Source organism: Dermacentor andersoni, chromosome 1, assembly GCF_023375885.2.
Source record: "Dermacentor andersoni chromosome 1, qqDerAnde1_hic_scaffold, whole genome shotgun sequence".
Lineage (NCBI taxonomy): Eukaryota > Metazoa > Arthropoda > Arachnida > Ixodida > Ixodidae > Dermacentor > Dermacentor andersoni.
The window spans coordinates 189,301,664-189,317,508 of NC_092814.1; the positions used below are offsets into that span (position 1 = coordinate 189,301,664).

At 46.3% G+C, this 15,845-nt stretch overlaps 1 protein-coding gene across 2 annotated transcripts in view; it reads left to right on the forward strand.

Moving 5' to 3' along the window:
• Nucleotides 1–15,845, forward strand: part of LOC126547383 (uncharacterized) — a 98,703-nt gene that overhangs the window by 70,716 nt on the left and 12,142 nt on the right. Inside the window, exons 1-4 of one of the 2 annotated variants that reach the window (XM_050195364.3) lie at nt 5,081–5,201; nt 5,300–5,374; nt 10,144–10,171; nt 11,523–11,647. In XM_050195364.3, coding sequence (XP_050051321.1) covers nt 5,358–5,374; nt 10,144–10,171; nt 11,523–11,647 — 170 coding nt within the window. In that variant the 5' untranslated portion in view covers nt 5,081–5,201; nt 5,300–5,357. Of the gene's footprint in view, nt 1–5,080; nt 5,202–5,299; nt 5,375–10,143; nt 10,172–11,522; nt 11,648–15,845 lie in introns of those variants that run through there. The other variant, XM_050195362.3, reaches the window with a different exon arrangement.

The following is a 15,845-nucleotide window of genomic DNA, read 5'->3' on the forward strand; positions in this document are numbered from 1 at the left end:
ACGCGAAGCAGCGTTTACAAATGAGCTTTGTGAAACCGGTCCTAGAATGTGTTCTTCCTAGAAAATGTGCTTTGAGCTGTTTATATAGTGAACATGAATGTGGGGTCATGCAGATTACGTTTAATATAATTTGAGATGTCAATTTATCTACAAGCTTGTCATGCTATTCCAGATGAGTGATGAAAAACGAGAAAAAAAGTAAATAGAATGGGCCCTAGCACATACACGCGCACACACCGTTCCGAGGCAGTTTAATATGCTTGGTTGAGGGCCTTTGTTTTCCACAAAAAATATCATGGCCCGTATTCACAAAAGTTCTCACGCAAGTGCCACCTGCGATTGGCTATCGCCGCAACGATCGTCTCGTTGTCAATCCGATCGGTATAATGGCTGGCAAGCGCTCTGAAGCAGTTCAGTGAAAAAAAGACTCCTAGCGTAAGAGAAGTTTCGTGTACACAAGCCTAGGGGCGACCTTGCAGCGCCTGATGAAGAGACAACGAACTACGGTGGTTCAAGAACGCCTCACATCGCATCTCATAGCGCATGTCATGGCATATTCGTTCAGAGTAGTTTTTGAGTTGGTCTTTCGTCTGCGCGTTCAGATTACGTGGTTCATATGCTCCTTATAACACTGCGCGTGTAGCATAAATAGGTAAATTGCGAGCAAAGCTTAAGCAGGAAATTATTTGTGCAGACAGAGTGCAATTAAGTGGGACGTAGGCATATATAGAAGCTCGGGTCCATCGAGTTCACGTATCGAGGAGAAGTTGCAGCTAAAATGAAGGCCGCGCAAGGACATGTGTTATCGCTCAGCGTCACATTACAGGCTGTGCTGCGAGCGCCATTCAACAGCGGACACAAGAGCCACTCGTCAGTCGTTATAACAGCGGTCAAGATGAGCTCTTCCAGGAGGCCGATCAGCTGTGACGCTGCCGGCTAAGGCACAATGGGCGGGAAACAATGGCTGCTATGCAGTATAACTAACCGACAGGCCTTTGCAGCAGCCTGCGAAACTGGCCATGAAGTTTTCGGACAACATATGCCACTAAAGCTCTCCGAATACCATGCAGCAAGTCTTGCTGACGGACCGCAACAATGACTTTTGGCTGCATTTAGTACGTGGTACTCTTTCACGCGTTTGACACTCAGGACTACCCAATAAAAATGCTGAGATGATTGCGCCAATGAGAGATGGCGCATTTTCTTTCATGCGAGTTCTATAATCGCGCCGACTCAGAAAGTTCTCTTTTTGCTACTCGCTGCTACAGGCAAAGACAAAATAGATCGATCAAGGGTGATGATATTTGCTTCTTACATTTAAGTGCTAATTCTGTTCGGAGTCAAATGTAGACGAAATGGTTCTCGGAAGGAGGCGAGTGAGGGAGACAGAGAAACACAGGAAAGTCAGGGTGGTTAATGAGAAAAAGGTCGTGTTTGCTAGCCTGCACGGGGAAAAAGAGAACAATGAATTGAAAAAGATGGGAAGGGAGAAGAGTTGTGAAACCGAAATAGGCGTACAAAATTCTGAAGTGGCACACGTCACCATCACCATATCAGGCCCGTTGACCGCAGGAAGCGAATTGGCGCTCTGGTTTCCTATAGCGTATATGTCCGTAACGCACTTGACAGCCGGCCATTGTCAGTAAAAAATATATTAGGAAGGTGGAGAATGATGAGAAAATAAGAGATTAGGAGGTTAAGGCAGCTTTTCTAATCTTTTGTTGCCCAACGACTGCAACAAACGTCAGGGCGCATCTTCATAAAAACGCACTTAGACTAGGATTGTTCGTAAGAGCAAATTCTAGTCAAGCCTAATGCTCGTCGTTTTATTAGAGAAGGCGAAGAGCACCTAGGAAATGCACTTACGAAGAGCGCTTATACAAAGAGCACAAAGAAAGTGCTTACGAACGAAAAGCGTCGTGAACTCCCCCCTCAACTGCACACGTCGCCACCACAATCCGAAGCACACCATTCGCGCTTTTTTATGGACAAGCAAGATATTGGCCGCCTATTTTGGGGTTTCGGCGTAGCAATCGGTCATTCGCAGTGAGTAGATCGCGTGGTGATGATCGTTTCTGCATGAAATTACGCCGATTTACACCGCGAAAACAGCTGAAATTTCGCATGATACCCTGCACGCTCTTCTTCCCGAAGAAGCAATGCCGGCCTCGAGCGAGTTAACGTCACAAGCATGGTGATTACGCGTAAAACGCATGCCACCCGCAGAACACCAATAGCCAGCAGCAGTGGGAACAACTAAACGCCTCTGGAAATGCGCCGTGCAGCAAGAAAAGAACGGAGGAAAAATGAAAAATAATAAGGAGGTCTTTGCAAAAGAGAAAGGGGTGGGCCCTGGGTTCCAATATGGGAGAAGGCAAGAGAGGAAGCTTGCTATAGGGTGGTGGCTTGGGCGAGTCGGTGATGCACAATCTACGTGCACAAGCGCATACAAAGACGAAACACAAAAGTGAGAATAACGCACGCACACGCAGTGCCGTGTGCGCGAGCAGTCTTTTTCTTTTGTGTCTGGCCTTTGTGGGATCTGTACGTAGAAGAGCAGCAGAGAAATGTCACTTGCGGGTGGGAAGCAACTGGCCAACGCGCGGGGAGGGTAGCTGGTCTCCTCGCACTACTGCTTTACGACCTTGCTTTGCTTCTATCCAGGCTACTATGCAGAACCTTTCTAAAGAAATTCTTGCGATTAAACGCTTCCTGCACGGCTTTTTACAACCTCTAGCGTAAAACAGAAATTTACGATTGTTCATGACGTTGGACACTTTAACGATTAAGAGCTCAAAAGCAATTAAGAGCTCAAAACTGGGTTTGCTGCGCCCGTCCTTCCTTGCCGTTACGTCGTCTTCTCGTCGTCGTTATCGTGCTATCGTCGTCAGGCCATTTCCTCACCTCACCAGCTCGTCAGAGTCATTTTCGCCATCATTATATGGCAAAGGAAAGCAGAACTTTGCCCACAACCGCTGCCGGGGACCGAAGTAATGGCCCTGGAGCAACCCCTGGATGCCGGCTGCGCCAATTGCTGCAATACCACTTAACATTTACGCTTGGTAGTCGGTGCGGTTACGCTGAGTGTGCTACGCACACTGAGTGTGTTTTTGAGATACTTCCAGGTATTAATCCTCGGTGACAGTCTCGAAGTGCTAGCGCAGCATACGCGTATATCTATTGCGTGATGCAGCAGGCGTTCGTAGCGCTGCTTTTAGCGCAGCAGCAATTCTCGCCGTACCTCCTGCTCTTCGCTGTCTTGGATGTCAATCAACGAAGTGTCGTCATGTTGCTGCCGTCGTCATCATCGTCGTTGTCGTCGCCGTTGTCATTTTGTCATCCTCCTCCTTGTTGAACGTAGTAGTTGAGGCAACCCACCGTGGTTGCTTAGTGGCTGTGGTGTGGGGCTGCTAAGCACGAGGTCACAGGATCGAATGTCGGCGACGGCGGCCGCATTTCGATTGGGGCAAAATGCGAAAACACCCATGTACTTGGATTTAGGTGCACGTTAAAGAGCCTCAGGTGGTCCAAGTTTGCGGAGCCTCCCACTATGGGGTGCTGTATAATCAGATCGTGGGCTTGATACGTAAAACCCCATAATTTATTTAATTAGTTGGGGCATTGTGAACAGGATTGAAGGTGTTTTGCGCAAAGTGGGGGTTGTTTGGAGCAGTTGGGTCAATAACTGCTGTCGCAGGAAATGAGTTCAGAGACAGAGAAATTGGTGAATTCTGTGGGTTCTTAATGCGCTTAGCATTATTTAAGTACTTCACCCATTTTGCTGCATGTATCTAACCTCTTTCACACACCCAGTGACCCAAGTTGTCTACTAGCTTGGGCCTCTAGGTATGTGCGGACTGTTGTCTCGCCTAGTAGACAACTTCGGCACTGTGTATGTGATATTTGTATGTGCCCATTCTTGGCTAATCCCCCGGAATGATTATGCGATGGTGCCATCGAGTGGGTATGTAGCCTTAAATATATTAAAGCGGTAGCGCCTCATCCATAACAGACACCTCCATCAAGCGGCCGTGTCGAGCGTGGCCAAACAACAAAATATACCGTGCCGTGCAACAAAATTGCAACAAAAGATACGGTGCCTTAGTATCATTCGGCATTGTAGTTGGCAGCAAGATTGCCATTCGTGTGTCTGCTGATGTGCCGAAAAAGTTTTGTGATCCTCGAATGGCACGGGGATATGACATGAAGATACAATAATCACAATAATAACCATCATAACATGTAAAATATGTCATCACCAACAACACAACCATCATAAGGAAGATTGCCAATCGTATTAACGTCACGAATGATCTCCATATTATGAAAATTGTTTCCTCTATGTTCTACCTGTCCAATTCATGCCAGAAAAACAATTCGGGGCTCCGCTACGCCTTGTGGGCAATGTTGTATTAGCTGCTTGGAAGGGGTGATGCACATCTCCGAAAACGGGCGAGCAGCCAGGCTGACAAACTGCTTCCACCGAATCCGACTCAGGGACGCTTGCTCAAGATTACACTCTATCTTATGAGTCATTCTTGGGCAAGTCAGAGCCGCCTTTGCTGCTGCCTTCTTTGCTGCCATGTAGCACTGTAAACGTGTTTCCCTGAGGTACGCCAAACTCAACGCCTCCGATTTCCAGTAGTACGCGCAAGCCACGCCGGTGCATCAGCGACACCAGTTGGACGCAATCACGCGCCGGCTGTCGAGGGCTGGCGGCCCCCGGTGCACACGGGCGGCTCTTTTTCCGTCTTCCCGGCTCGCGGGCCTTGGTTCGTGCACGGCTCCCGACGGAAGAGCAGCGAGAGATGAATTTGCCCCGGGCAACCCTGGTGGGGCTGGGAAAATATATTTTAGGACGCTGTTGTGAAGGCCTCATTCCCTCTCCTCGCACGCTGCTCCAAGAACGTGCGGTCTTCTTCGCCTTCCCGCGGTGCCCTCTTCTTGTCCTTTTTTTTTTATTTCGCGTTCCTCCACCTTGGGCTAGGGCAGTTTTTGCTGAAAAGAGAAGAGAAGGGAGGGAAAGAGTGGTGAGGCTTCCTTCACCCTCATCGCCGTGCTAGAGTCGCGCTGGAGCTCGGGTCTCAGACACGAAGAAGGCCACCAGGCAGGAAGAAAGCAGCGAGCGCTCTTGGAAGGCAGCTCCACTCACAGGGTTGACACGCGGTTCCCCGTCCGTGCCGCAGCTCCTGACTCATCAGGTGACCATCACTGCTCTTGTCGCTTTCCTCTCGTCGGTACACTGCCTCACTGGTCGCTACCACCGCTTAACTAGTCTCTTGTCTCGTGCGCTTTTTAGGTTGTCGCCACCTCACCGTTGACATATCGGTTTTCTCGGCTCTGAAGCGCTCATCAGGATGTTCGAGCTTCCGCCGTAAGTGGGACCTTTCTTGTCATGCTGAGTGGCAGCGCGTTTGCGTTTTCGCCGGAGCGAAGGACGCGCTCGTTCTCGTCTCGGAATATCACTTCACCGGCTGGAACCTCTGGCCTTAAAGCCGAGGGCGCATTTTAGACGGGTCGCCAGCGCCCGTGGAGAGGAGGAACCTCGCAGGCGTCGCGTTGTGCTCGACTAGACGGGCTCTGGCGCCGATGAAACGAGAACGACCGTCACGTCACCGTGAAGGAGTGGCCGCTGGCACTCTCGTTCCACACTTGTAGAACACTGTGCGGACGGCCCGGGCGTCAGGCGTTGGCCTCTCACGCAAAGACGGGGAAGTTGCGACATCGAGGTTACCTTTATTCCTTCTTTTGTTTACGTGTACTGAGCAAAAAGAAACGCCCTGGAAATGGACATTTCGTGCACGGGCTCAGCACTTGCACATATGAGTATCGGTTCAGGCATATTGCTTCTTTGTTACATTATTAGTTATTCGCAACTCATTCGGGCATCCGTATTCATTCATTCCTACCAACCCAGTACTTCAACTAAGAACAACAAGAAATTTTGCAGCTGTTCTTCTCCGAGAGAACTGTGAAACTGAGCATTGAGGTAGCATTTAAACGTCAATATTGCAGCGTGCGCCCTGATGTGCGGCGTATAGATTGCGTATGTCGAAAAGCCTGGCTATTACTGGCTTTGTTACCCGTCATAGCCACGCTTCTCCTAACTTTACGACTTGCTGCATTTAAAATGAAGTAAAACGCACAAGACTGTAAGGGAAGTTAATAGCTGAGGTTATTTAAAGTTACTTGCTTTTTCTACTCGCAGTGTGTATTGTGTTTCGGGTGTTTTCGCTCCAAATTGCTCTAAAACATTTAACTCTTCAACTTCGCCACAACTTGGCTAGAAAAACATCATGCCGAGGATCGTCTTCCTGCGAAGCACAGACGGATGCCTTACTTCTTCAAATGCGTTCTTGTCGGCTGGAACTGGTGTGCTGAAACAAACCGTTCTCACGCCACTAATTTACGAACACTTCAATATGGCCGAAGGACAGCCAGTGCACAGCTACTATTGTGGTCCTCGCAAACTTACTCCTTTCCCTCTGAAATTGTGGCACATTTTGATGTGAGCGTGCAGCGCAAGACGGAGGCCAGGACCACTAACGTTTGCCTCTTGCCTCACAGTTTCCTAGGTGTTTTATCAAATAAGAAGACAGAGCAGAGAGAGCGACGGACTTGGGCCCAAGGTTTCAAATTAGAGTCAGAGGCAAAGAATAAAAATTAAAATAAAATAAAATTATGCTTGGTCATCGCAGTCATACCTTGATTATGGAGGCAGTTATGCACCGTCTGGTTTTGATGTAGTCTGAAGTAACCTTTTACATTCCTCAGCACATCGCGCCAAAAGTTTGATGAATGAAAATGTTAGGAAGAAAGACACGCCCGATAAGCTCATTTCTTTTTGCTCGCGAAGAGAAAACAGGTGTGAGGAAGGGTGGGACACAAAGAGAGAAGTCAGGGTGGTAATCTGGGTGAGTTGGTTATTTATGGGGGGCTCGTTTTAGGGCTTGCAGACACGTACACTTAAAAAAAAAAAAATGGGCCAGCACACACGCTTCGTGTGTCCTGTGCCCCTTTTCATGTGTTCTTGGCTGACCAGCTCTAAAAACAAGTTTAACAGAGAGAGAAGGCTCGTAGCTGACAACATCAGCTGGCCTCGCATACGCGTGCCGGCAACGCCTCCATCAGAGGGCCGCCCCCTTCGGGCATGTATTGTGCATAATTACTGTGCCGAGGTGGAAGTAGGCTCCATTGTTTGACGTCGCCGAGTTCAGCAGGCTTTCAGCTGTCCTCGTGCCTTGGCGCATTAATCTTACTCTTGCGCAAGCGCATGCCGTGCCATCGTAGATTTATCTAGATCTCTCGTTTTCTCGATGAGGTCTTGCCGTGTACCGTTTAATTCCCACTCTACTTGGGCCTGACATTCACAGCCGTACGCTTTGATGTTCACTGACTGTTAACAGTCTATACGCGGGGATGTTGCCATCTTTGCTGTCAGTCCGATACTTCTAAGATCTGCAGCGCTTGTAGTCATATTCAAGAAGAATGAGAAACAAAGGAGATAAAAAAAGAAAAAGCTATAATGGAGCCCCTCTCTTTAAAAGAATTAGCGCGTGCGATACTTTCGTGCCTGTCTGGAGGAGACGTATCATCTTTCTATCCATCGTCATTGTGCAATGCATATAGGTGAGCTGGTATAAAAACCATACCATGGTACCAACAAAGCAACCAATACCAGGGTCACTTAGGAGGTCTGAATGTCAAGGACTCGTTCCGCGAATCATGAATAGCAGGAAACGCGTGCTATATATATATATATATATATATATATATATATATATATATATATATATATATATATACACACAACAACAGTTGAGAACGCCGTAAATGACGTACGAACCGGATTAGTCAATTACCCGTCTAGCTTCTTTAACTGCACCTTCGCCGCCTTTGCTGAATATGGGTTAGAAGTGAAGTAAGATGCCCGGCATTATCTTGCGTGCGCAAATGACACACCGTTGCGCAAAAAAAAAAAAAAAATATATATTTATATGCAACTCGGGAATCTTCAGCTAAATGAGCTCCTGACCAGCGCTTTCATGATAAAACTTGCTAAACTACATCTACCTCGTTTTGGCGGCACTAAGATAACAATTACAGAGATGCATCTTTTTTATACAGACTTGATGAAGGGACAGAGCGAAGGACACTGCATAGAACAAGCTGCATAGCAGTTGCGTCTACGTCTATTTGTTCCTTTCTGTATCTGTGTTCCACAAGTTCTGCTGCTGCAATCTTCGAAGAAGGAACAAAAAGATACCTGAAAAAAATTTGGGCAAATGGCAGGAACCAACGGGATACAGAACGTAGTGGTGCTCCAAGGTTTGGAGCTTAGTAGCGGAGGCACTTATTTTGAGCTGGTTCACTTTAAAAGCCACACGTTGCGGGCGGCTCACATATCTCTTGATTTTTGGCACATGCAGCCTTTAAGTTTAGGACACGCCGAAGGTTTGGACAGGCATCCCTGCCTCGCGCAGCAGCGTGCGACTGAAAAAAGCCTCACGGCCGTGCGGGGCACATCGCGGGCCTGGAAAGTAGCCACGACGAAACGATGAACTTCGTGAGGGGAGTTAAATTGTCATTAGTCGTGAAGCTGTCAGGGCCAACTAGTAAGACGATACCAGACAAAACGGCGCATACGCTGAGGACCAGCGCGAATTTCACTAAAGAGCAAAGAAATGGCTGAGAACGGCTAAATTGCAAATGTATCTCTTGTCAAAAGTGTGTACCTGACAACCTGCGCCTTATTTTTTCGGTATCAAGTGCACGCGAATGGGAGAGAGTGCAAATTCAGGAATGCGTGTTTGCTGTTCTCCAATGAAATGGCTTCTTCATTGAAGCTGGAAGCACGAGATCGGAAATAGTTTCTCTTAACGCTGGTACAACTTACATCGTGTAAAGATGTTTTTAATTTTTTCATCTTATAGTGTGGTGCGCATGCGGCAGCACTGTACAAATCGCTAATGCATTCTTAAAATAACTGACGTTGTTCTTGCTGCCTTAAAGAGAGCAAACTTCATAGGCGGCTGTGGTTATTTACAAGATACGTGCGCGCAGGCGTTCTTTCGCACTTCAGGTGAATGTAACCACGGCTTGTTATTCATTACCTTTTGTGTTTCCGGCATCAACAATCTTGTCCTGAAAAATGCCTGTCCATGCGGGTGACTAACACAGAATAAGTTGCAGGTGCGTTGTGGAACTCAGTGTGTACGGAACCGTTCTACTATTTCTATTGCTGGATTTCCTCGTCGAAATATCCGATTTGCGCTGCAAGAACGCTGGTTTATCGTAAGAGTCGCTTTTCTCGCACGCCTTAAATATGTGTAGTCCCACCTTCCTTTCAGGCATGTCCTGGGCGTAGTGTCAAAATTGAAAAAAAAGGAAAGAAAAGTTCTGAGAGGGAAGGACAGAGAGAGAGAGAGAGTAAGAAAGCCAAAAAGTAAGCGTCCCTGTCGCATCTGATAGATTGGATATAAATCGAGCGTTGCCTGCAATATCGCGGGCTACAGCGTGATCACCATTCGGCTAACTTAAAGAATCTCATAAGCAGGACAGAACAGTGGGTCTTCCTCGGGCCACCAATGAAGAATTTATCAAGAATAGCACGACACATCCCCCGGTCGCCGACGAAACTAACCGGTTCGCCTTAACTCATGATGCAACGCGATGCTGTTTTGCTCTGTATAGGCCAGTTCGATAGGGCTCCAGTGAAGGCCCCTAGCTTCACTAAATAATGAGTCTGTGCGCCTTCCCTGTGCTGACAGGTGAAGGTTCTTTCAGACAGGGACAGCTTAAAGCTCTTTGGCATCAATTCCCGTAGTTACTGCCCAAGGCTCACTCTTGTAGTACCTGTAACGTGCATTATAAATTAATACCAGCATGAAGGACAGAAAAAAAGAGACTACTTGTAAGAGCATGCATTCTGCATTATGAACGATGCATGCGCGAAATGCACTTTCTGAACATACCAGACTACATTTATCGATGCCATGCCATTACTTGGGAAAAACAGCGCCGTGAAAATGTCGCTCGAGCAAATGTAAATACGAAGCCTGAGAGGCGGCAGCAAGCCACTATGATATGTGCATATGGAGGGATGTCAATTTACACATACATTTCATTTCTTTTTCCTTACAGAGAAGACTTTCTCCAGAAGCCGAGAAAGGTAAGCCAACATTTGTTCTTTGTCCCCGTTAAGCAGGCTTCTCGAAGAAAATGCGTGCTTACTAGGAGAACTACACCCACTAAACAGGATTATCTTCGACGTTGTGCTGTTAGGATATAAGGGCTACTTAGGAGTAAGAGGTTTAGGGGATAATAAAGTATTAGAGGCTGTGAAACTAGGTCGCAAGCTAACAGACATACTGTGTACCACGGGAATATTCGTTATGGCTGCGGTCGAATTTGGGGCTTGCATGTTGCGGACGCTCAATGTCAAATTGGTGCAAACGAATAAAGGAAAGAGGTGGAGTAGGGTCAATGAGCACTTTCACGTCCGACTTGAGAGAGTCTATACGTCGACGGAAGCAGTGAATGCAGTGATTGGAGAATGGGGTTCTGCTGTTCGATAATCTGGTTAACTTTATGGAAGCAGAAGCGCTGTTGTGTCAGCCGCGCTTTCACCTCTGTCACTTCAGCAAATTAGATCGACAAAAGGCAATAATGAAGCATTCCAGTCAATAATCAATCTTCTCTACTTTCAGAAAGGAGGCGCGACAGCTCTTTTAAATTCTTATTTCAGTAGTTCATTGTGCATATTCATTAGATGACCTGTCGAATACCGTGCATGGTTTATGGAAGAAAGAACCGTGATCGCACTAAGTGCCACCATAACTGGCAAACCAAGAGATGCCATCTGTTAAGGCGTGACGAACTTATGACTCCGGGATTCTACGCTGCACTGTAGAGCGCAGCGGGCTAATTATCAAGAATTTCGGATCATTTCGCCGCACAGAATTGTGCGAGTTCTTAATATGCCAAGTGATGCCGTAAACCAGGACACACTACTTCGCACTGCTTACGTGAGGCAGCGCCACTCGCAGTTTCAGATGTGGCGGCAGCAGACTGTAGCTTATAAAGCACAAATGTTCAATTCTCCAGGGACATAAAAACAGAACGGGCTTTCGCTCACCCGCTAGCGTAATGGCACATCTTTCTAAAGATTGCTGTACTGCTGTACGGAATGCAAGAACGCTCGCTTACCGGTGATTAAGGTGCGGGTAATATAAACCCAGGTGGCCAAAATTAACCCAAGGACCCCCCCCCCCCCCTCCCATGGTGTCTCTCATGGCCAGGAGTTGCTGTGGGACGTTAAGCCGCATGATTTCTTTCGAATTAATCACCGTGCACTTTAATTGCGAAACAGCAGTGGGACCTTGCGAATGTAACATATTTGCAGATAAATATGCAATTTTGTGTAACGCCCTCTCCTTTTGATTTTAAGCATGTCTCGTGATTTGTGAACGTTATTCTGGATTATACGTTACTGATGAGTTGTGCCTACTGTATGTGTGCAGGGCGAGCCCTCGACAGTGAAGGCAGTTGTACACAATCAGTACAACTCGCCCCTGCAGCTCTACTCGCAGGAAAAAGTCGCCGAGACTTTGGCATATCACGCCCAGGCCATCACCGCCGAGGACGGGTGAGCACTACCACCGTCATGAGTTGTATAACTCTCATATTTCCAGACGAGCGCATAACGCTCTAAATAACTCACTGACGTTTGCGAAACTAGGTTCTCGAGCAATTAGAAACTCTGAAATTGGCACTATTATTAGAGATGTGAAATACCACAGGGAAAGTGTCACTACGAGTTCTGCCGGAGTTAGCGAGACGTCATCTCCTATGCGACATCACGCTGTGCAGCAGAGCCGGTTCGCGTGTTTTGAATATCATGTCTCCTGTCAGGCTGTGGAGGGACCACTACACAGTCAAGAGAGTGCGCAGCAGTCGGGAAGAAACTATGATTTCAATACGAAGAGTTCAAAGAACATAAAAGCCTATAGTTCCTGAAAGAATAGTGTGAGGATAAGATAGTACAAATATACACCTGGGAAGGACCATGGACGCGTGGGGGCGTGTTCTGACCTCCACCATACCCTCACTCTACCACGTCCTACCTACGCCAGTGCGCCGTTGATAATAACTTGCACACAGATATTGCTGCTGGAACGCCACAAGTCAAATGCACTTGTATCCTCAAGTGCTCATTATAGACGCAGCAGCTGGTAGAATGCAATAAGTGATTCCTGTTTAAAGCTAAAAGGGAGCAACCTTTGTAACCAAGACGTACGCGGCAAGATAATGTGAACGCCATCATTTATCCTACAGCTGCCAGTAAGTGTTGCAGCATTACTATTGCGATGAGGTGCTCACCACTCGCATGTACAGCATGTCCCACCTAACCTTACCCAAGCTGTTGAAAGAAAAAAAAAAGATTAAAAAGGCATGGTGCAAGATACGATTATAAGACGGTGATTGGTTGTCAGAGCTAGGCCTGACGACCGAACACGGTACGTCTTAAAATCGTATCTTGGGCCGTGTTTATTAAGTATTTTTTTTCTTCTTTCAACAGCTTAGCTAACGTTAGCTGGGGCACCCTATATGGTTGCTCTGGTAATAACACTTCGACAATGCTGCTCTTAACGAAAATTATCACTGATACGTAGCTAGAAAGAGAGCGTCATGCGCATTCCTAGCTGTATTGGTAAGTTGCTCTTCAATGCCAAAAATAGCCACACTGACCGACAGGAGGCGTGATAAGCCAGGCAAGTCTCAGCAACGAAAGACGGGTGGCGACGTCGCCTTAAAGTTTGCGCATCAGCTCGCCGTGACGCCACAGATTTGGAGGGCGTCTGATTAGGCCTAGTTTGTTTCTTTTAATCGCTAAAGGTAAACTAGATTGTATTCTAACTAGAGCCAAATACTGAACATAGCAAATTTGGATAACTTTTACTGCGCCACAACGAGCCAAATACGAAAAAAAAATTTTCGACATCTGTGACGTCATACTGTTTTCATTTTTCTCTTTCAGTGATCGACCACTTACCGCAAAATTAATGAGAATATGGTTTTTAACGACTACTTTGTCAGTCTAGACTGATCTTGTGTTTTTTTTAGCGTCCCTTTAACTGGTGTCAACGAACCAACTGTAAACTAAAGCAGGACGAGGAAGTAGAACGACGATATGCATACTATAACAACTGGCGTGAAGCACGACAAATTAGTCACCAAGAAGACTAGTCCAACGAGGCGAGCAGGTGACAAGCAAGGGTGCAACATTTTTTTCCAGATGCTCTGTGCTTGGCGCATTATAGCCTGCACGGATGCTGCGCCATTAAAATACCCAAATCATCATCACCATTTTCCAGCCGCTAGTTATGAGCTGTAAAAGAAGGTGGGGAAAGAGATTGACGGACGCAGAGCGCTCGCTAAGCAGAAAAAAATGCATTTAAGAAGAATATGTGAGAGCGAAGCGACGAGCAGATGTAGAACATCTTCGCGTGCTTTAGTCTACGGCTTGCGGCATCAGCAACGAGCACAAAGACACGAGTATCGGAAAGCGAAAAGAAAGAACAAAGCCTCTGTATATAGCGCGGAGTGTCACGTCGAGGTAGGCATGTCCTCGACGCGGAGATTTTGACGTTTTGCCAGACGTCAAGAATGGCAGCGCAGGCAAGCGTGAAAAATGCGCGCTATACTCATGGCGTTGCTAAAAGGCGCGACCGCTTCCTAGCACAGAAAGAGTCATCGCTGTCTCGGCCTGCTCAGTTTAGAAGTGGCTGCAACCAAGAGAAACCGGAGATGGATTTTGTTGCACAGTGAGTGAAAAAAAAAAATGTATATATCGCAAGAGAAGGGAATCGCAAACCTGTACCCGTGCTCACAAATTTCTCTTACGTAAGAGTACGCCATTACTGGCCAACATTCCGGAGCCCATCAATCAAGATAGCGATCGGCGTGATAACTAAACGTCTCGCCACAGCGATAGCCAATCACAGACGGCTCTTACAAAAGATGATTTTTGTGTATACGGGCCCTGAAACCGCATAGTGATAGAGAAAGACGAAAGAAAGGAGAGAGGCAAGGAGGTTTATCAGAACAGAAATTGCGGTTTGCTACCCTACACAAGGGAAAGGGGGGAGGGACTAAAAGCAAAGTGTGACGAGGCAGCGTACGCTCTGTACTTCGAAATACTTGGGCGCGGATGCGCCAGTAACCGATGCGTCACCATAACGTGTTGACTTTGCGACTGGCGTTTAGCTTTCATGAGCGAAAAGAAATGAGATCGAGACAAATATGCTTTTTCTTTTCTTCTGCTATTAAGATAATACTACCACGCAGAAGGACGCATTTGGATGAATTTCTGGTGTATTTGTCATTTCAATTGTATGATCTATGATGCCGATGGTATTTGTTTTTTTTAATTTATCAGCGGAAAACACCGTAGCATGTAAAATTGCACGAACATATAGCAAACGACCTGCTTTATGCTCCACAGTGACTGTAACAATTCACGGAAAATGGGCTTCATTAGAATTGCTGTAGTCGTTATTATATGCAACACGGCCTCCATTTTTTCCTGATAACATAGGCAGAGATATGCAACCAGTGTTTATTCTCAGAGTTACGAGAAAATACATGTTGTCCATATTTGTCAATTTAAAACATTCCTGGATTCGCAGAGCTGCTTCATCTTTATAGGAATATTCTTGTGATAAATGATCCGAACAACCATTGCGGTGTTAACGTCGAGTGTTATTGTGCTTCCTGCGCGCGCAAGCCGGAGCGCATTTCGTGTCACTCCGTGAGACGCTTCCGCGACGACTCGAACATATCACTTCGCCAATTATAAAATTTTCAATCATGCCGCCGCGTCTGTCTGCCGATAGAGGTTATATATACACGCTGGACAGTCTACAGTTTGCGAATGTCTCTGACTACTTCATTTGTCATTATTAAAACTGAACGACAAAAATCACAATGACTTACTTCGAACAAGACAGAGAAGATTGAACTCGATTTAAGTGTTCGCTGACTACCGCCGAATTAATCGAGCGCTTGTTGAAAGAGCATTGTCCACAGAGCATGGATAGGGTTTGAAAAGCAGAAAAAAAGAATGTTCGCAAAGCTTTACCTTTGTGAATATGAAACCTGAAAGAAGTTGGAAAATTTCCATTAAGAAACAGGCCCGTTGTCTGGAAACGGTAATCAAGTATCGAAAAATATTCTTGGCGCATACGACACGGTCTATGATTAGCATAGCCATCAAAAAAAGAAGGGAAATAACGTAATGGGGAAGGGCATTCGTTTCCTGAACTTTGTCCTGTAGGGCATACATATTTATCAAGGGCCGAAAATACTACAACGGGAGATACCATAAGTTCTCGCTACTCTTCGTTATAATTTTTCAAAAATATATGAGTTATAATAAACAAAAACGTAGCAAAATTATATACAAAAGGGTGACACTTATCACAAAATGAAGTTCAAGAAATTGTTTTGCTCATGGTAGAAAAGAAGAAAATAAGCTATTTCACTCGCTATACGAATATGCAGAGGCAAAACGCGACCTTACATCGTCAGCTTTCAAGAATAACCTCAGCCTATTCATATTACCAGTGTGTCATTGAAATATATTATTTAAGCATGGCAGATCTCAGCGTACGTTACCCAAAGAACAGTTTTCGTAGGCTTTATTGTTAAAATTCGCACATTAATCGTGTTTTCAATTAAGGGCGATTCGGCACTGGGACTGTAGTTGTCATGCAATGATACTACTGAAGGGAGCCAAGGCGTGACCTTCCAACATGCATCCTCTGAACTACAAAACGGTGTTG